The sequence below is a fragment of the Marmota monax genome, unplaced genomic scaffold (genome assembly GCF_021218885.2).
Source record: "Marmota monax isolate L192 unplaced genomic scaffold, Marmota_monax_Labrador192_F-V1.1 WCK01_AAM20220418_F8-fsc00017, whole genome shotgun sequence".
NCBI lineage: Eukaryota > Metazoa > Chordata > Mammalia > Rodentia > Sciuridae > Marmota > Marmota monax.
The window spans coordinates 18042193-18063948 of NW_026695241.1; the positions used below are offsets into that span (position 1 = coordinate 18042193).

At 40.2% G+C, this 21756-nt stretch overlaps 1 protein-coding gene across 3 annotated transcripts in view; it reads left to right on the top strand.

Moving 5' to 3' along the window:
* The window catches only part of Tmed8 (transmembrane p24 trafficking protein family member 8), a 46184-nt gene extending 26955 nt beyond the window's left edge, over positions 1–19229 (top strand). The window contains exons 2-6 of one of the 3 annotated variants that reach the window (XM_046440756.2): positions 2109–2172; positions 8105–8234; positions 10229–10355; positions 10569–10874; positions 12297–19229. In XM_046440756.2, the coding sequence (XP_046296712.1) occupies positions 2109–2172; positions 8105–8234; positions 10229–10355; positions 10569–10874; positions 12297–12514 (845 nt within the window). In that variant the 3' untranslated portion in view covers positions 12515–19229. Of the gene's footprint in view, positions 1–2108; positions 2173–8037; positions 8235–10228; positions 10356–10568; positions 10875–12296 lie in introns of those variants that run through there. The other 2 variants (XM_046440757.2, XM_046440758.1) reach the window with 2 other exon arrangements.
* Positions 19230–21756: the final 2527 nt, after the last annotated feature.

Sequence of the window (21756 nt, forward strand, 5' to 3'; positions counted from 1 at the left end):
GTGGAGTTATGGTTATTGGTGTTTCTCTGGCTATTTTGTTTATCAGTATTTCCTGATTTTTCTATTGTGAATTTTGGATTACTTGTGTATTTAAAAAGTTTTTTAAAGGACAAAGTTTGGAAGGGCAGATGCAAATTTTTTTAAATTAATATTTAATTTGTTCTACAATGAACAAAGCATTATGGGTATAATTTCAAAAATTTAATTTGAAATAAATAAGATGGGTATGTAAAGTTCTGAATTTAAGTTAATAAGTCAGTTATTTTCCAAAAGTGTATCTCAAAAATAGAACATAAGTTGGAGTGGGCTTGGAAAAGTTGATTTTAGAAACCCTGAAACTTTGATTGACTTATTTAGGCCAACAGAGTAAGTTAGCAGCTAAAAAAAAAATCTAGTGCTTAGATGGGGTGTTATACCAAAAAATATTGTGTCCTTAGTAAGAGGTTATTGCTGGTGTACCCTGCATTGGTTAGAGCACATCTGAAACGGCTGTTTGTTTTAGCTCCTTACTTTGAGTGGAACAAATGCAGTGGAGCAATGAAACAGGACCTGCATATTAGAGGCCCTGTGATGTGGAGATGGCCAGCCCCCGTAGAAGGAACCTATGGGAAGTGTGATGGCAAACTACAAATATTTTGAAAGGGTGTTGTGGGGAGGAGTGATCACAGAGTAAATTTATTAGGAATCAGTTTTCACTTAAGTCAGCATAGGGAAGAACTTTTTATTCTCATTATCCCTCAGGGAATTGGGTCTGTTCACAGAGTGGCAGAAACTGGGGAATAGCTGACAAGCATCTTAGACTCAGTTCTTTTGTTGAGAGGAAAATGGGGTAGCCTGAGCTCAAGATGTTTCTATCTGCGAGACTGTAAATTGACAAGAAAGAAATATAGGGCTATTTGTATACAAGAAATAGAGACTAGATTAAGGTTGGATCACAAGTATTTGCCTGTCATTTTCACTTTTATGACATTCTCAGTGTTTGAAGTTTACCTCATTAAGTTTTATTTTAATTTGGGCATAGTGGCACACACCTGTAATCCTATACTCAGGAGGCTGAGGCAGGAAGGTTGCAAGTTCAAGGCCAGCCTGGACAACTTAGTGAGACTCTGTCTCAAAAAAAAAAAAAAAAAAAAATGCTAGGGATGTAGTTCAGTGGCAGAGTGTCCCTGGTTTGATCCCCAGTACCACCCAAAACAAAAACATTTCATTTTGTATTAGAAAGTGGACTTGGGGCTTCAGTTTCTTTCTGTCTTAACCAGAGGGCACTGAACTAATGGCTATCTAAATGTAGCAAACCAGATTTTATCTGAGTGTACAGGGAAAGGCTGAACAAGTAAACCACAAAACTAAGTAACACCTGATGTTTAAGAGCACAATCTCTCCCACTTCGTTTTCTTACCTGCAAGATGGCAACAGTAACACCAAGCTTGTCCTGAGCTTGGGAGCATGACCCTCATTATGCATTTCCTTCCTTCCTTCCTTCCTTCCTTCCTTCCTTCCTTCCTTCCTTCCTTCCTTCCTTCCTTCCCTCCCTCCCTCCCTCCCTCCCTCCCTCCTTCCCTCCTTCCCTCCTTCCTTCCCCAGGACCTTGTGTATGTGAGGCAAGCATGCTACCAACTGAGCTATATCCCCAGCCCTCACTTGTATATTTATTGAGAGCACCTACTCATTCAAGAAATCATGGGTGAATGAATAAATAAATTAAATCACAAAAGTCCTTTACTTGATATTGGATACAGTAACCTGAGCTTATTGAATGTAGAAGTGACACTCTGTAATTTGACACTGAATTCAGTTCATTTCATTGTACATTCCAGTCTGCCTTCTGTGTTCTGCCTACTTTATGAGAATTATGATTCTTGAATTAGGATTAATTTTGTGGGGACTTGTTTTGCAAAATGACTTATCTTTTTTTATGAATGGGTTTTGATTGTTTGAGAATACTTTGATGTGATGTCTTGAGTCATTTTTGTTCTGCGACTCTGAGAATATAAAGTTTATGCCCCAAATATTTTTGGTTGAAACTGCTAGTATTTTTTTTTAAGTTACAGATAATTATGATTGGGTTCCCTCTCAGATATTGATTCTTTGTTTCCATTATTTTCTAGAGAATGAAGATCTAGAAATCACCAAGGCCACCTCTGATCTAGCATCCCATCCCTCGCCCCACAGGTAGGGGAAAAAAAACTCTTTTGGATAAAGTGCATTCAGAAGTTTTATCTTCTGAGAATAAATTGGTGAATTGGGGAAAGAAGCAGACAGCAGTTTAAGAGGGATGACAAGTAATTATCAGCCTTAAATGGGCCTGGGGACAATATCAGATCTATTATAAGTTTTTCTTTTACTCTCATAGAATAAAATGAACAAATAATCTAGTGTCATGTTGTTGTTAATCTACTCCTGAAGACTTTATTCGAGCGTGAAAATACTTGAAATAGACTCCAGGTGGATTTGTGAGAGAATGTATTTTTTTTTAACCTAAACTATGTGTGTGTGTACACAGACAATTAAAGGCGATTTTTTGTCATGTAATTTTCAAATTAAACCATTATGATAACCTCTAGGTTACTGTAGGTTATAATTTCCTTCCCTGTCCATCATATTTACCCAACATCACTGATATCAGAGTGTATAGCAAAAAGGAAGAGTTGTTCTGAAGTCTAGAATGAGAGAAAACCAAACATGAATGGAGTAATTAGTGACTCTAATAATTGATGAACATAGAGCTAGTAGATATTGTAGTCCAATTGATAGTTTCATGGTATGTTATTTAAAATCTGTGGTGTCCATGCCCCACACAAAAGGCATTTTAAAAATCTCTTAACTTTTTGAGTTATATTTAGAAGTTTTTTCTTTTTTTGTGTATGAAATAATTTGGTTAATATTGTAATATAGTTGGTGATAATAATACTCATACTTTATTAAACATTTATTTGTAATAATGATAATAATAGTAATGATAATGTCAAAATATCAAATATTCCTATTTGCTAAATATTATACCAGGTGTTAAAGTGTATTATCTCATTTAATCTTCAACCCTAATGAAATAAATACCTACTTTTTTTTTTTTAAGATGAAGAAGTGAAACAGTGAGTACAATAATTTGCCCAAGTTTCCATAACTATAGCTTATCCTCATACTAGGAATAGAGGGTTTTATATATGTATATATGTATATATTTTCTTTTTAGTAATAGATGGACAATACCTTTATTTTGTTTATTTATTTTTATGTGGTGCTGAGGATTGAACCCAGTGCTTCACACGTGTGAGGCGAGTGCTCTACCACTGAACCACAACCCCAGTCCCAGAAATAGAGGTTTTGAGTTCTGTGCTTAGAGCTGCTAAATTATTGTATATAACAACCTTCCTCCAGGCTTTGGTTATGTGAGACAGTTCACATTCTCATCAAGCTCCCCCAGGACTCCTTTCTATCTTCCTGCCTCTGTTCCTTTTTTGCATACGTTGATTTGAAGGCTCTTTGGAGGGTAGATTTTGGCACAGAATGGTTTTATCCTCCTAAAAATAAATATATTTTTTGAAGTAGAAACAGAACATTCTTAGACCAAAGGAAATTTAATTTTAAAATCTTGGGAGTCAAGAAAAAAATCCAGCAGGTCTGATGCTGGAAGCTTAGTGCTTGTATTTTGTGTCTACAGGAAATGGAAGCAACAAAACTCTCTGTCGTTTTAGTGAGGCTGGCCAGGCTCTCCCCACCCTTTGGGCTGTCCTCCCTGTTCCAGTTCAGCACAAACCAAAAAGCTTAAATTAACTTGGAGATTTTTCCTCTACGTGACTTATCACCACCATCAAGTGATTTGCAATTTTTCTTTCCCAAAATACCCTTCAGTAATCCTCCAGGACATAAAATGCTAATGTGAACATAAATTTATGTGGCTGTTGCATGTCCAGTTTAAAAAAAAATTATAAGTAGAACCATATGTTCAAAATAACATATTCAAAGGCAAAGACTTGGTTTTATTTTATTTTTGCGATCCTGGGAATTGAACACAGGGCCTTGCACATGCTAGCAAACCCTCTACCATTGAGCTGTACCCCCAGCCTGACACTCAATTTTAGATGCCACAGTAAGATCAAGGAAATAATTCAGATTGACTCGTGTAGTCCCCCCATCCCATATTATAAATGATAATATGATCCAGAATTCCTTTTTTGTTCCCCAGTTAAAATTAGCATATTAATTAATTATTTTTTTTTTTTCGTACCAAGGATTGTACCCACTGGCACTCAACCATTGAGCCACATCCCCAGCCCGTTTTTTGTGTTTTAGAGACAGGATCTCACCGATTTGCTTAGGGCCTCACTGAATTGCTGAGGCTGGCTTTGACCTCAGCAATCCTCCTGCCTCAGCCTCCTCCTGCCACGGGGATTACAGGCATGCACCACTGTGCCCAGCTAGCATATTCATTTATTAATTCAACAAATATTTTGGGTTATGTACTATTTATTCATTCATTAAATATTTGTTGAGCATCTACTATATACCTGGTATTGAAGGTACTACAAATGAATAAAACAGTCCAAGTCACTGGTCTCACAGATCTTACACTGTAGTGGGGGAGGCAGAAAGAAAACAAATATGTAGCATGCTTCATAGAACCTGAGTTGTCATCTCACCTGTAAGATGTGCTGTTATATGATGTACCACCAAGAAAGAGAGTCTAATAGGGACACCAACAGCCTGCATCTTCAATTAAAAGATAAATAGAGACACAGAAAAGCTCAGCAAGAAAATATGAATGTCTCAAACTTGGCACTGTTTAAGGGGAGGAAAAATACCTTCCCTGAGAATATGAACCACACATTGTAGTCATCAGTTTGTTGTCTAATTCACTCTGCTCGTGTGGTATAAACAAAATCCTTAAACAGAGAACTTAATTTCAGGGTGTCTCAGGCTGGTAACGTTCCTGCACTGGGAGAAGCACACACAGCCTTCCTGTGGGAGAACTCCGTGTTAGTCTAGACCTATGGCACTTTTAAGACATCATCAGTTTTTAAGAGATCCTATATTTCAGTTCTGTTAAAACCCAAAAACTGAGGGATGGGGTTGTGGCTCAGCTGTAGAGTGCTCGCCTAGCACGTGCAAGGCCCTGGGTTCCATCTTCAGCACTAGATAAAAATAAATAAATAAAATAAAGATATTGTGTCCAACTACAACTAAAAAATAAATATTAACAAAATATTTACACAATAAACTAATGTGTATCATGCAGTCAACAAAATATGTTACATAGTATGTCAGGCAGTACTAAGTGAAGAAACATGAATCAGGGTAAGGGTATGAAGAGTGAAAGGGTCAGGGAAGGAAGAACCATTTCACACCTGATATCTAGGGAACTTCATGGAATGGAATAGTGGTGCAGAAAGCTGAAGGAAGAAGGCAGCCATAAGTGAGCTAGAGGAAGACTGCTGCAGGCAGAGGATACAGCAGGAGTGGAGAGGAGTAGGAGTAAGAGAGTGTTGGATGTGACTGAGGAGCATCAAAGATTCAAAGGCCGCAGTGGCTGGAGTGACCCTCTACAAACTAGGGATTCTAGGAGATGAGGTGAGCGTGCTCGGGGGCGAGGCTTGCTTTTACATACTGTGCTTTCAGAAGGAGCGAGGCCCAGACCCTGACATTAGGCTTGCCTTCTAGAAGAGGGGACAGAGAAGCAGAAACAGACTAAAAGTTTACTGAGTTTAATTAAAAGTATTTTAAAAAGTATTAAAATAGACTCGCAGACCAATTTAAAACTTACACTGGATCACTCAAGCAAGCCTGATTCTCTTGATTGCTCTGATATAGGTGGAAGGCCTTGGATAATCCAAAAAATGCCTCTGTTTATCTAAAGAAGAGATAATTTATAAACTAAGAATTACTTTTCTTGTTTATATTAACAAAGGAGAAAAGAAGAAATAAAGAAATGTTGCCCTAAAATAGGGCATCAAATATTTACACTTTAAAATATTATTGTGGATCCCAAAGAACTTTTTTTTTATGTGAGTTTTGTAAGGTTAGGCCATGGTGGTGACCAAAAGGAGGCAGATTTAAAAAGCCTCTTATGAGGATTTATTGAGATCCTACTCCTGGGCGGAACTCTGTCAGACCGACAGAGCGGATAAGAGGGTCTGTGGAGAAACCGCCTAGGGGATCCACAGGACTGGAATTTGATGGGGCTTAGGGCAGGAAGGGAGGGCTTGGGACAGGAAAAGGGTCTCTTAGAGTCCCTTGTCCCACTGGAGTTGGTGGGGGGAACTGGCTGAGATCCAGGGTTGGCCAGGAGACCCTGCGGTTCCCTCAGTGCCTGATGGGTGTTTCTTTCATGTGCTAGCTGCCTGGTGCTTTGTTCCTAAGTCACCTTCATCAACCTGACAAGTTTTATCTATCAATATTTACTATATTAGAAATTAAAGTGAAAAATTAGAAAATAATTATTCATTCACTTAAAAACAACAAAGTTTTTAACTTTATATGTATTAGTTTAAATAACACGTTTTAAAAGAAAAGCAACTAATTTCCAAAGTAATAGTAATGTAGACATTGTAAATCTCTTTAATGCCTGGATTTAATAAAAGCTCAATTAGATTCTCATCTCTGCTTCAAGTTGCAATGTCAGATGTCTCTGGAAAATTCCACTGCCCACTCTTGACAGTAAGAGTTAAAAGGAAATAATATTTTATTATTAGTATGAAAACACAGATTTTAGTTGTATTTGATTTTACAGACTCCCTGAAGGGTCCTAAGGACCGCAGGGATCCCCAGACTATCCTTAATAACTGTTGCTCTAAAAAGCCATGTCACTTTGAAAAAAAATTATATTTTAGTTTTAGGTGGACACAATATCTTTATTTTATTTTTATGCGGTGCTAAGGATTGAACCCAGTGCTTCATGCATGCTAGGCAAGCACTCTACCACTGAGCCACACCCCAACCTGCCATGTCACTTTTTATTGGCAGCAGATTTTCAAAAGACCTGGGGTATTGTGCTCCAGCCCTGATACTTAATTCATTTTCTAGTCTCTCTGAAGCCAGAGAAATGGAGGGACCCATGAATCATTCCTTTGCCTCTTCAAAATCAATTATTCACATAGCTGTGTTTTCAGTCATTAGGATAGTTGATTATTGGGCTTTAAAAGGAAAGGCTGGGATGCGGTTTTGTGGGAGAGGGTTTGCTGGTTATGCAGGAGGCACTGGGTTTGATCCCCAGCAAAAAAAAAAAAAAAAAAAGCAATTGCCTGTGGCAGTGAACTGGGATATCCTGGTTATGAAATGGAGCTGCTGAAAGACTTTGCCCCTGAGGTAACTAACTGTGGAGAGGGACTGCCTGTTCATCAGCCTCTGACTTAGGCAGGCCTCCCACCCCTTGCTTCCTTCTGGTGACTGTATAGAACCAAACTCAGAGTCTAACTTCTGTTGAAATCTTGTGGAGTACGTCCCAGAGTGAGGAATAGTCAGACTCATGAAAGCGGAGAGTAGGATGGTGGTTATGCACAGGTCAGGGCACAGGATAGAATGGGGAGGGGCTCGTCAAAGGGTACAAAGCTTCAGTGATATGGGGGGAGTAAGTCCTGGAGATCTTTGCATACTATGGTGACTATGGTTAATAATAATTTTTTATGCTTAAAAATTGCTAATAGATTTTAAATGTTCTCACACAAAAAAAGTTATGTGAGGTGATGGGTATATTAATTAGCCTCATTTGATCATTCCACAGTGTTTGTGTGTGTGTGTGTGTGTGTATATATAATATTTTACACATAAATATGTACAATTTTTATTTGTCTGTTAAAATAAATAATAGAAATAACACCAAGAAAGAAAATCAGACTGGGAATCCATGTCAGATGACGGAGCTGTTTTCTATGGTTCTCAGAGCCTGGGACCTAGCTTTGTCAGTCCATGTGCCCACTCGTGGTCAATGCCTTACTGTGGGCCAGTTCAGCCCCTGGCAGCGGGGAGCTGAAGTGACAATGGCCTAAATGCAGAAGGCAGAGAGTCGGGGTGGGGTATCCTTTGAACGCTGTTTTATTCCAGAGTTTCTCCAAGACTGTTGTGCCTTTCTGAAGAGCCCTTGAATTGACATGCTCTCTTCTTCTGAGAGGCCACAGATGGTATCTCCAGTGAGTAAGGATGCCACAGAAGATCTGCAGGGAGCAACCAATCCCTCCAAGGCTCCAGCTTTGGTGGAACAGCATTTGCTGCCTGCAGACCAGGCCCACGTCCGCAACCAGGTAGGGAGCATATTCTGGCTCTGTCTCATACAGAGGAGTTTGGGGCACCAAAATTTAGATACATAATGGAAGGGTTGGAGTTAGAAACCATAGTGACCTTGCTTCCAGAATTCTCTCTTTGTTCCCTTTGTAGCATTTCACTCTTAATTGTTTTGTGAATGATTATCTGTATCTCCCACAGGGCCTGTTATTGTATTAGCACATAATAGGTACCTTTTAAAAAACTGAAGTTTTGGAAGGAATGTTAAGTGTTCAGTGTTCTCTAAAATCCTCTTGATGTGAAGGACCTTGGCATTGGACTATTTTAGTCTCACTTTTCTGTGGAAGTTTTACTTAGTATTTATGGTAAAGATTCTATAAAAGTTGTGTTGATAAGCAGTGGTCCTCTTGCCACAGAGGTCTTCTTGCCATAGAGATATGGATGGTAGGGATTGTTTGTATTATTATTAGCATGGGTATTATAATAACAATCACTATTTAATAAAAACAGCAAGCATTATAATAACATTTGTATAATGCTTTATAGTTTACATAAGTTTTTTATCTACAACACTATTTATTCGGAGAACAGCCTTGCAAGATAGATACCATTGTGACCCCATTTACCAAATGAGGAAACTGAGGCTATGCAGCTAAATGAGTTGCAGATGAAATCTGTTGCTTAACCTTTTGGAAAAGGAAGGATTCCTTCAGCACACTAGTCAAAGTCTGATTCACTTCATCTAGCAATGGAGATAATAACTGGAGTGCTGTTTCTGCCAAAACAGATACTGTGAAAACCTAGCCTGGATGCATTGTAAAATTGATTTATTTGTTTCTCACAAATACAATTCCAGCCTCCTAACTGTATTGCTGACTCGCTGCTGCACTTTCCCCAGTGGGCAGTAGGTGTAGATTTCAGTAGGTGTGTCCCAGCTGGAGAAGGAAATAAGGCATAATACCATGAAACAATCTGAGTGATTTGAAGGGAAACCCAGCATAGAGACATAATAGGCTACTGTATGGGTTAGCGAGGGCTTTGGGTATCAAGTGCCATATGTATTCGTCCATGCATGTCAGGTATCGGGGAGCAAGTGCACTCTTCAAATGCAAATCCTGGGGCTGCTCTAAGATGAAATTGTTTATAGAACAAAGTAATGATGAGGGTGAGAGCTTGAGGTGTAGATGAAGGAGAGGGAGGGAAGAAGAAAAGAGAGGGAGAGTGAAAATGAGAGGGAGGGGGAACAGACTGAGACTGGAAATCAGTTTCTGTATGCAGCGTTTTGTTGAACTGGCTGATAGTCATATAGAAGTAACCCTTGAGTAGGACATAGCCTCAGTGTAGAAGTAAATCTTGTAGCCAGAGGCTGTGTGGCAGAGTGGGAGATGAGCTAGATGATGGGAGCACTGGCATGAGAGAAGCCACAGACAGTGCTATGCAGGCTAAGGTGAGACCAGGCATGGCCCAGAACACTGGATGCCAAAGGCAGGAGCAAGCTGAGAGGATGTTTGTGGGGAAAGATTGTGCAAAGGGTATGGAGCAAAAAGACTTCTGTAAAATTGAAAAAGGTAGGAAAGAACAAGAAAGAATCTTTAACCCAGGGAACATTTTTTTTTTAAAGTAAAATTTAGCATGGTGTGGTGTCTATCCCAGTTACTTGGGAGGCTGAGGCAGGAGGATGGCAAGCTCCGGGTTAGCCTGGGCAACCTTTCAAGGCCCCGTATCAAAATAAAAACATAGAATAAAAGGACTGGGGATATAACTCAGTGGTAGAGCACTTGCCTAGCACGTGTGACTCCTGGGTTCAATTACTCATACTTAAAAAAAAAATTAGAAAAAGAAGAATTTATTAGCAACTTGTACTTGGAAAAAAAAGGAATATTGAATAGCATGTTAAGCTTTGAATTGGGGTAGTGGGAGAAATAGGGGAGGGATGGGCTCACTTTCATTTAGAAAGAGGTTAATTGGAATCTGCCACTTCAGTGTGTCCTTTAACCAGAGTTCTGATGTGCAGATGGCCAAGTACCAAGTTCCACAAAGGTCTGGAGACATCGTTATGATCCAGTCTGAGCATACAGGAGCTATTGATGTTCTTTCAGCTGATTTGGAATCTGCAGATCTTCTGGGGGACCACAGGAAAGGTAAGACCTCTAGAAATATAGAAAATGTTTTTTTAAATTTCTAATAGACATGTAAAGAAAGGTAGGCAGATGGAAGGGAAGAAAATGACTTATGAAAAGAAGTGAGAGAAGCCAGTAGCAAAAAATGTCTTTGTGGCAACCTCCCTAAGCAAAATGCTGGATGTGGGAGCATTTCCCCACAGTTTTCCAATAGCACACTTCCTGTCCTTTCAGTTTCCCCACCTCTGATGGCTCCTCCATGCATCTGGACCTTTGCCAAGGTGAAGGAATTCAAAAGCAAGCTGGGCAAAGAGAAGAACAGCCGTCTGGTGGTGAAACGGGGTGAGGTGGTGACCATCCGGGTACCCACTCATCCAGAGGGGAAGCGTGTCTGCTGGGAGTTTGCAACTGATGACTATGACATTGGCTTTGGAGTTTATTTTGACTGGACCCCTGTAACCAGCACTGATATAACTGTGCAGGTCAGTGATTCCAGTGAGGAAGAGGATGAAGAAGAAGAAGAGGAGGAGGAAATTGAAGGTAAATTTAATTTTAACATAATTTGCAGTTTTCATTTCTACCTTAGCCTGACTTCTAGTGACTACTTCCTGGATTGTAGCAGTCCTCCTTAGAATGCAGGTGTGAAGGGATCCAGCAGCACTGTGGGCACAGAATCCAGCATCACAAGCTAAAGTTAAAAGGTGCGGGCCAAAGTCAGACCCTCAGAGAACATTCCAGTAGGGTTGGTATTGATGCATTAGCTGATAGTTTTCTTTCCTTTTAATCAGTACCTAATTGTTTCCTCAACATTTTTCTGGGGGTGGCTATAGGGTTGGAGCAGAGAGAGAGGAGTCACTGCTTCTGTATGTAGAAGCTGGGTTTTTCACATCACGTGGAAACCTGAAGTTATGTTGCATTTCTCTCTTATTTTAGGGCTATTTATTCTTAACATGGATCCAAACTGAGTGAATTTGCTAAATGTACCCTTTTTTTCTTCCATGCAAACTGTCTTAGCTGTCTGACTGCTCACTTCATGGCTAGAGCAGTTTAAAAGTAGTATCTGAGCTGGGTATGGTGCTGCACACCTGTAATCCTAGCTACTCAGAAAGCTGAGGCAGGAGTTCAAGGTTAGCCTGGACAACTTAGTGAGACCATGTCTCAAAATAAAAAAAAAATAAAAAGGGCTAGTGTGTAGCTCACTGGTAGAGTGCCCTTGGATTCAATCCCCAGTACCGTGTACAAGAAGAAGAAAAAGAAAAAAGGAGTCTCTGCTCTATTCTAGCTGTTACTTGTAGTGTTTACTCAGGATGGCCCTGAGATATTTTGAGGGGGGAGGTAATCTAAAAGTAGATTCTAAGATTTAGCTGTTTTTTGTAGTTTTTTATAGAATCTTAAAATCAGTTCCTTAGCTTGCTTCTTTGAGTCTGCAAGGAAATCTACAGGTATTTAGAGAAGAACCTTATGTCTTATTTGCCGCTTTTTAGGAAACCAAGTGGAAGTTTTGGGGTCTCTCTGTACAACATGTTTATCTGCATTTCCTACTCATGTTGGCTAGTCCTTTCACCTACTGAATGAAAGAATTTCTAGATATTCCCATCTAAATATGTCATTCTACCCCCCAGAAATACCCAGACACGTTTGGAGCTCATCAGGCTAACTCACTGTTTCTCAGTGTAGACATTATTGGCATTTGGGATGGGTCACTACTTTGTTATAGAGGTAGCCTGACTTTAGCACTCCTGCACCCTGGAGCACTAAATGCCAGTGTCACTCAGTAGTCACTGTTTTGACCAAAAAAAAAAAAAAAATCACCAGACATTTTTCAGTTCCCTATAATAGGAAGCCAAAGGCACCTCCCCTTCTCACTGAAATCATGAGGTTCCCTGGCTCATCATCTCACCATCCAGTAGGATGTGTTCAGTCTCTGAACTCATATCCAAATACTGCTGTTTGCTTCTGCAGAACCTGTCCCAGTGGGAGATGTGGAGAGAGGCTCCAGGAGTTCCCTACGGGGTCGCTATGGGGAAGTCATGCCTGTGTACCGAAGGGACAGCCACCGAGATGTGCAGGCTGGCAGCCATGACTACCCTGGAGAGGGTATCTACCTGCTCAAGTTTGACAACTCCTACTCTCTGCTACGCAACAAGACTCTCTACTTCCACATCTACTACACTAGCTGAAGGACTGCTGAGACAGTGGGCAGGCTGTATTTGCTGGCTGACGCAGGCTGCCAGCCGGAGCCTCTTGTTTTAGATAGACAAGAGCTGAAAGTTCCGCGGGAGGCTCCTAAGCCTCACGTCCTGCCTGGCATGCCTGACTGTTGACCCCGTGTAGCTTTTTCCCCTTCTTGGCTTCTGCAGGTGGTGGTGTAGTCCCCTGTTCTGTGGTCCCTGACTCATTCTCTTGTTGCTTCAGATGCCAGCAAATCCCTCTTTGAAGGCACCTGTCAGGCAAAAGCCTCAAAGGAAGTAGGATGATGTCTTTTACAAATAGATTGGTGTTGGTACAAGGTTTATCAGTCAGGTTGCTGCTTGCTCCTCTTGAGAGCCTATAATGCCAATGTGTTCAGTGGCATCCACCCTTTTTACTTTTTAAGGTGCCAGAAGAGGGAAAAGCACATTGCCCATGAAGGAGCCCAGTGTCTTGGACAGAGAAAGCTCTGTCCATCCTCTCACCACTGCCATATTCCTGCCTGCTGGGTATTCTTGTTCTCTAGCACAGGCTGCGAGACCTCACTGCCTTGGAGGGGTACTATTATTCCTGATGGCTAGACCCCTCCTTTTTTCTCTTTCCTAAGTCTGTGTTTTTGCCATACAGCAAGAACTTTCATGCAATCTAAAGTGATGATCAGTGTAACCTAAGATCTTCTGGGAGGAAAAATGGGCTCTATCACTTTCTGTTCCAAGAGCTAGTTTCCCTTACCAAGGGCACTGGCAGTTGATGCAGAAAGGGTGGAAATTAGATACTGAATTGATCTTGGAATCCACCTTTGAAATTCTATTGTTACTCAATTTTTAAGAAAATTTAATCCAAGAAAGAGGGATATCATCAAAGAGAGGTTTAACAAAAAAAAAAAAACACTCCAGATTCCCCCACCACATTTTTTTTGTTGTTTGTTTGGTTTGGAATTAAATGCAGTGAAACCCAATCAGATTTTCAAAGTTTCTGGATTTAGGGTTTTTTGTATTGAGGGCTAAAAGCTTTTGGTGTTTGAAGTCCCTTAGGAAAGGGACTGCTGCTGATTGTACATGTTCTTTACCTGACCAAAGCTTGCATTTCCCTGGTAACAGCCTTCCTCACTCTGTTCACCCCGAGGCCTACGAATGCCAGAGTGCTGTGGTGCTGCAGCAGGCAGCCCCCCGGGTGCCAGGGCCTCTGGGGGAGAAGGAGAACAGGGTGAGGCCAGGACTCCAGCAGTCATCTGTTCCTCTTTGTTTCTTATTCCTGTGTGAAGTCTGTTACTCCCGTTGAATTTTGAATATTCAGATTTATTTATTTATTTATTTTTTAAAGCACATTTCATTTTTGCCTTTGAAACAGTTTTTTCTGTTTCTCAGAAGGCTTCCCATCTGCTCTGAGCCACTGAGGCCACCTCTTCTATAGAGTTAAAAATGATTGTAGGAGAATTTGGGAGGTGACTATGTTCATTTCTACAGGTCAGTCCTGTGATGCTCTGGGAGGCGTCTGCCCCTTCAGAGATGGATGACTGCAGGCTGCCCCACGTGTAGGTGCAGACCAGCACTCCCGTGAGGAGTTCTAAATGGTGAGGGAGCCTACTTGTTCTCTGGGAATTGAGTGCAGAGGAATTGACTAGCCAATCAGTGACTAGCCAATCACTGTGATTCCAGGATTTCAAAGTCCTTTGCCTCCTCTGACACCTTTTCATGATGTTTTCTTTGGCTTATTCCTTTGTTGTGTGGGTTCCTCACCCCAAGCCTATCCTCCTACAGGAGTGGTCACTTGAACAGCAAGACTCCTCCCAGTAGGTCTGTAATAGTGTCTATGTCAGGAACAAAGGACCATGAGTCCTAAGCCTCTGTTCCCCTGGGAGCAAAGCCGAAAGTAAGATAGGGTGTTGTGGATTGCCATGGCATTCCATTCTCTTGAGTGGCATCGTACCTCCATTATTGTATCATTGCAAATGTGTTTTGTAGAGGATCACACTGGCCAAAATTTATATATCTTGTAAGAAATTATTTTAGTGACTGTTTGGGCAGTGGAGAGCAAATATGTCATGGGTCATTCGTTACATAGCTTTGTGGCCACTCTTTCATCATGAAGTTGAATCATGCCTTAGCTAATCAAATATGGTCTTTGTAAAATAATTTTCTACTGAGCTGTTTTTCAGTCATTGAAAGCCTTGCTTATTTTTTCCTGTTTATTATCAACCTATGACTTTATCTCAATATGGAGCTATCAGGTCACAGGTAGCAAGCTCCCAGGGATAACATGCACCATTTATTTTTTTATTTTTGTCATGAGAGTCTCTTTGCTTATTTTCTTGGAATCCTGGTTCTGTTGTATCAGGGAACCCTGAGGGACTTGTTTTCATCACCTCTATGTGCCTGCTATTGTCTGGTCATTTTGAAGTCCTGGGCATTCCTTACTGTTTTTTCTTCCATAGTGTTTCTTGGTTTCATTAGCACAAATAGCTAAAAGAAGATAATCTCACAGTCTAATGCATTTACTATTCTCATATTAAATTTTTGAAATAATTGAACTTTAGAGACAAAAGTTATTTACTAAAGCACAGGTAAAATTACTTGAGAACCCACAGCCCAGCGAATTCTAAAAGGTGGCCACTTCCTCAGGCTGTCCTTATCCATGTTTATCAAACAGTGAAATGAAGATCCCTGGCTGTCACTCTCACTCTATTCTCCAGAGCTCAAGTAAATATTAACAAACAGTTTGGAAGAAAGTCTGTAGGGCAGATCTTGGAATTCTCCACACAGAATAGTTGAGTTCTAAAATTTCTTCAGTCCGTTTCATTTTCCTACTTTGTTGATAGATGGGGCATTTGGAAAGGAAGTTCTATTTAAAGTTGATTTTTCCAACATTTTACTATGAAAAATTTCAGTAAACAAAAAATAAATATAAACACACACACATGCCATGTAGATCTTAAAATCATAAAGTGCTAATTTTTAAATAAAGATGATTCTAACTTTTTGTGCTTTTGACAAATATCCAGTTAGAGAATTTCCCTGCATAGAGAACACCAGCTCTCCTGTGTCAGGGTGCCCCTGGTTTTTAGCAGACCTGTTTCATTCAACATGGATTACCTGAGACGTGGCCTTCACAGTAATGGTTCTTCTTCTTTTCATCTTTCAAAATTCATGCTGTCTTTCTGCCTTCCCTCAGGCTATGATTTCTGCCACCTTTCCCTCTAACTGGCATTTCAGTGTGAGGGTAATTGGGAGGCTGCTCTGGAAAGACTTGATTCTAATCTCTATTGCTTTATGATACACCCTCAGGACTCTGAAATTCAAACTCAATCCTCCTTTATCACTGAAGTAGGTAGCAACTTGAAATTAGACTATGCTTATTTTTTAATTAATTGATTTGTATGCTTTTTAAAATATTTTAATCTATTTAGGAAAGCAAAATGAACTTTTAAAAATGTCTATTATTTCGTTTTAGTAGGGATATAGAAGAGTTAAATTCATAAGCTTGCTGCCTTTTATTAATCAATGGGATTATATATTGTGAAATTCACAGTATACAAATTTTGTATTTTGATAAGCCCCACCTAATTCTCTCCCTCTTTGAGAGAATTAGGTGAAACCCAAGCCCTAAAGTCTGTGTTTTTATATTTATTTTTAAAGACCACTTCTCTGCAAAAAGTTGCCTTTAACCTCAGTCTGTGGTTGTAAGGTATGGAGCTGAGGGACTCTGTATTTACATGAAAGACTAGTTCTAGCAGAGGGTGGCAGGGGTGCAAGGTAAACAGTTTTGTGCGGCTGGAGAACTGCCTTTTAAATTGATCAAAAGGAGTGCTATCAGGATAAAACAGGAGGGAGAGCAGAGCTATGGAATATATCCCAGGATTTTACTCCTATCCCATTTCATTGAATGTTTGAGTTGCATTTCATTCACTGGAATTGTTCTCTAAGCCAGGAGCTTTCCTGGTTTCCTTGTGCTTTCTGGGGGATTCCCAAGCCCAATTTGCTGACTTTTCCAACAGGACCACCTAGTAGGTCTCCTCTGCTAAGTGTAATCCTGACGTGAGGATTCATTTCATCTCTCTGTTCTTTGGGATTTAAAAGCATTTAGTGCCATGGAAAAACTGGTAGAATTAGAGAGAGGCTGAGAGGAGTCAGTTCCAGATGTGGTCTGAATATGGCCAAGAAGGGGATAGTCATTTGACCAACATCACAGATGAGCCTAGAACTACAGGAGGGGGTTTGGGTAACACATAGACCCCCACAGGCCGACCGCAGGGGCATGATTAGCCTGTGTTGGATGGGCAGACACAGGGCACTGAGTACAGCAGGCTACTCTCATTCTTCCCCCATTAAACTTTCTACTTAAGATTTTTTTCCTGGGGCTAAAGGATCCACAGCAACCTCTTTAAGTTTCTTTCCACATTGCCCAAAGTGAAGAATGCCTAGAAACCAAAATTTGTCGCAATAAAGAAGCCTACCACCCCTGCAGAGTCAAGGTGGTTGAAGATAGAAAGCGAATCTGTCTGGTGGAAGGAAGGAAGGTAACTCCGTTGCTGTTGTAGGAGGTAGGCTTGTGAAGACTGCTTGACAGAGAGCAAGTCCTTGTATTCATTGTGATTGTGCTCAGGGAGCTACCGCATGTGCTTCTTTGGGAGGAAGTAGGGAATGAGTATTGAAAATCAGTCATGAGATACCAGGTGCGGTGGCACACGCCTGTAATCCCAGGAGGATTGCAAATTTGAAACTAACCTCAGTAATTTAGTGAGACCCTGATTCAAAGTAAAACATAAAAAAGAAGTGCTGGGGATGTGGCTCAGTGGTTAAATGACCCTGGTTTCTATCCCTGGTACAGAAGAAAATCACTCACACCTGGGTGTTTGCTTTCCACTGATCAGTGCTCTGCCTCTGGTGACCTCTATGGGAATGGGAGGAGACAGGCGAGTACTGCTTTGGCTGTGTGTGTCAGGTGACGGTCAGTGGCTGTCTTTTGCTCTGTCTAATCCATCTAGCACTTCTGGGCATTCCCAAGTACATCCCATTATTTAGGTGGTGACATTAGGGCAGAATTTGTGACCCAAAGAGAAACTTCATTAAGCAGGTTTCAGAATCACTGCTCTCTCTGAAGTTTCTCATTGTTCCTGCTTGAACCAAGAAGGTTACATAGAACCTCTCCTATTTGAATCCCTTATCTCCAAGTTAAGGAAATACAATGAATAGTCTACAGACTGCAGTAGTATAGATGGTATGGCTCATTTATAAATTGTCATTCCTCACAAACCAAGTCCAAGGGCAAGACACTAGCTGTGACGTTGTCTGTAGTCCTGGCCACTGGTTTGAACTCATCATCTGATTTCTGTTTTATGTACCTTGAATTCTTCTAGGCCTAAGGCATTTGTGCCACAGATACAAATATATGATGAAAAGGTGCCCTAGAAATCTAGACACATAGGCTACTTGATGAAATTTCAGTTTTTTGTATCATTTTAAGCAGATAGTTTTGGCTTATTTGAGGATGAAAAATTAGGTGAAATGACTTTCAGGGACAAAGCATATTTTCTAAAGTTCTGATACAGGTTCATGAAGAATTCTGAAGTTTGGGTTGAAATATCATAGTACATAGTATTGCCAAAGAGCTCACAGTTCACTGTCAACTTAAGGGGCTCTTCCTGAATTCTCCTCATCACTCAGGGTTGAAATGCCTCGTCCGTAATGCTCCTTTTTATTGATTGTCATTGTTGATTCTTAGGTTCAGGCCAGGAATCATCTGGAAATCATTATCTTAATTCCTTCTCTCATGTTCTGAACAGTACATTTTACTAAGAAATTCTCTGTTAAAAATACTATTGTGTTCCTTTTTGAAATTATTGTCCCATAAGTGAGTTAGCTTTTATTTAATCCAGTTGAGTTATTTCCATTTAGTTATGTTAAAGAACAAGTCAAGTCTGGAGAAAGCAATCCCATGACCCATGACTCTGGTGTATCCATATTTCCTTAATAACAATGGGAAGTGTTTTGAAATTCCTAGAGGAAACGCTGGGATGCTTTGTAAAAAAACAAAAGCATTTACAAATGCGTGTAGTCAGAGTGATGGATTGGAAGAAAGCAGACTGGGAATGGATGATGGGAGTGCAGAGAGGTGCTTGAAGATTTCCTAAACCACTGCTCCACAGCATGTAGCTCACGTTTCTGGAGGTCCTGCTTTCGTGCCATCACTCAGATCTATCAGTTGATTGAAAAGCGATCATGTTTTCCTGATAAATATTTAAGCAATTGGCAACCACGAAGATGTTCTTTCTGTACTGTGCTACATCATTCACTGATGCTGACTTTACAAAAGGGGTCTGGAAGGAAATCTGTATCACAGTTTTGTCTTTTTTATATAAAAGTATCCTAACTAATCATTTATCAACTTGTTTTACATGTCACCCTCATGAGAAATGCTGTCAATATTTCCTATAATTTCCACATTAAGAACTCTGTACCAAATTGTATTTGAGTCTTGTGTCCTGCTGAGAAGTTTTTCTTTTACAATACCATATTTTATCACCCTGTGGCATTGAGTGTGTTGCTGTGATACAGTGATGATCCTGAGCTATGGTTCTTTAAATAGCTCAGTTCTCAGTGTTTTTATATTATGTAACAGTTTTGTGATGCTTTTGTGCATTTCTTTGTCTTCTCTTCCGAGTTTTGAAATCTGTCATAAATAAACTTTTTCACTGTGCACCTGGAACATTTGAGTTGTGTTTTCACTTGATTTACATCAAACTCTTTTCTCTCTCCCCTTCATCTCACAAGGAAAGCTATTCTGTGAATTCCTTTATAACCTATCAAGATTACACAAATTTTGAAAGAGGATGAAGATTAATGATAAATCTTTTGTCTGCATTTAAATTCAGGGCAGAATATTAAGAACTGGGAGAGCTGGGGTGGTAGCTCAGTGGCAGAGCGCTTGCCTAGCATGTGTGAGGCACCATGTTCGATCCTCAGCACCACATATCAATAAATAAAATAAAGATCCATTGACAACTAAAAAAGAAAAAACTGGAAGCTAGGTTTGGAAAAAATTGAGTTTATAGTGATGATGAATAGAAAATTGAATTTTAATCAGGATTTGGTTCCTAGTGATGTTCATCTCCACATGAACAAACATACTCTTCAAACTTGGCACCAGTACTTTGAATACCAGGTTATTCATTAATATAGTCTGAGGATATTTAATTCATCCTGTTTTTATTTGCAAATATGAAGACATAATAACATATCTTGACATCTTTTAAAACACTGCCTCTGTACATTCCTGGCACCTCATTACAAAGCAAGGACTCATCTGAGCAGGGTGGGATGCCATTTAAATACTTTGTTCAGTGCTATCTGTGACTCTAAGATGAGCCTGTCGGGTCATTCTCTGCTTTCATTTGTAACATATCCTAGAGGCTGAAGTATAAGGAAATATATGAAATAACTGTGAGTTAAATGAATATAATCTGCCTACGAAAGTACACTGTAGCCAACAATAAAATGCCTAGGCAGCTTACATGTAGCTAAGGATCTTCAAAGTCATGGTTGGGACACTGGGTCTATTATGTCACTCTAATATATAACAGAATTAAGATTATTTTTTAACTTTTAAAAGCTTTCATACTGGTCAAATCCTTGACTTTGACAGCCCAACATTATATAAGGCAGCTCACGAATTATAGCTCTTAATATTCAGTCTTGATGTTCATTAACCCACATAGTTCAGGCTTAACCACGACAGCGCTCTAAGTTCAGAGTATTCTCCCATAGCAGAATGGCACCTGTGGCCATGCAATCAAGAGGAACCAATAAAACAAATATTTATCATATGAACACGTGTATTTACCTGCTTTTCTAACTCTTTTCTCTCTCCCCTTCATCTTTCCTTAATGAATGTGTAAAATGACTGTGGAAAACAATTCCTGTGCTTTTTGATTTGTTCTCAGGTGTCTCCTGGCAGCACCTCCTTCCTGCTTTACTCCTTCCAAAGCATTTGCTGTGTCTTATTACTTCCATCCAGTTGGAAGACCACTGGATCAGGCCACTCCAACATCTGCTCTTCATCTGCTGTGGCCACTCCCACTCCAGGAAGACTGCATATCAGGGGTCTGCTGAAAGTCCCTCACAGATCTGACAAGTGATATAGAAATGAAGAAGGACTTTGACCACTCACTCAGCCTTTTGAGAGAAGCTACTACTGAAAAATGTCCCCTGAAAAGGTGATTGCCTTTACTATTCCAAAATTCAGGTTGAAACTTAATCCCTAAAGCAACAGGATTAAGAGGTGGGTCCTTTGGGAGGTGATCAGTACCTTAAAAAAAGGAACTGGAGGAACTATTTAAGCCCCTTTTACCCTTCTGCCTCTTTCAGTATCACACTGAAGGCACTAGTCTGGAAAGAGACCAAGCCCTCACCAGACACTGAACCAGCTGTCCTGATCTTGGACTTCCTAGCTTCCAGAACTGTGAGAAAATAAATCTCTGTTCTTTAAAAAATATCCAATCTTGGTTATTTTGTTATAGTGGCATAACAGACTGAGAAGGTCTTTGGTTGACACCCAAATATAAGAATTTATTTGAAGACCTGAGGGAGTCACAGAGGAGGTTGTTTTTAAAACCGTTTGTGGAGGAGCTAGGGTTGTAGCTCAGTGGTAGAGTGCTTCCCTAATGTGTGAGGCACTGGGTTCGATCCTCAGCACCACATATAAATAAATAAAATAAAAAGGTATTGTGTCCATCTATAACTAAAAAAAAAAAAAGTTTGTGAAAGCTTAATTATTGCTAAGCCATTTGATCTGACCACTAGAGGAAAGTCTAAGCATGTAGGAAAAAATTTGTTCCTTTATGATATTCTAAGCCCCCAAAAGAGGAATTAGAAGAGCATGGGAGGAGAAAGACATTCAGGGAAGGGAGAGTCAGCCACAATTCTACAGGAAGGACATCTTTGAATTTAATGTGCATTTATGGAGTGCACTAGTCACACTGCTTGATACTGAGATAATAGGTAGGTCAGAAGCCCAACCCAGAAGAGCTTGAGGAACTCTCAGGGAATTTCTCAGCAAAGTTCCTACGGGACCAGAGAAAAGGGTTCCTCTCAATTAACCATGCCTGGGTCTCTGGAGGACGGTTTCCTGAAGGGTAGGGATGAAACAAGCAAAACCTCAGGTCTCCATATTCCTGAATAGCAAGACAGCCACCATGATAACCTGGGCTCCAGGAGAGGCCCCAGGGCTGAAAACA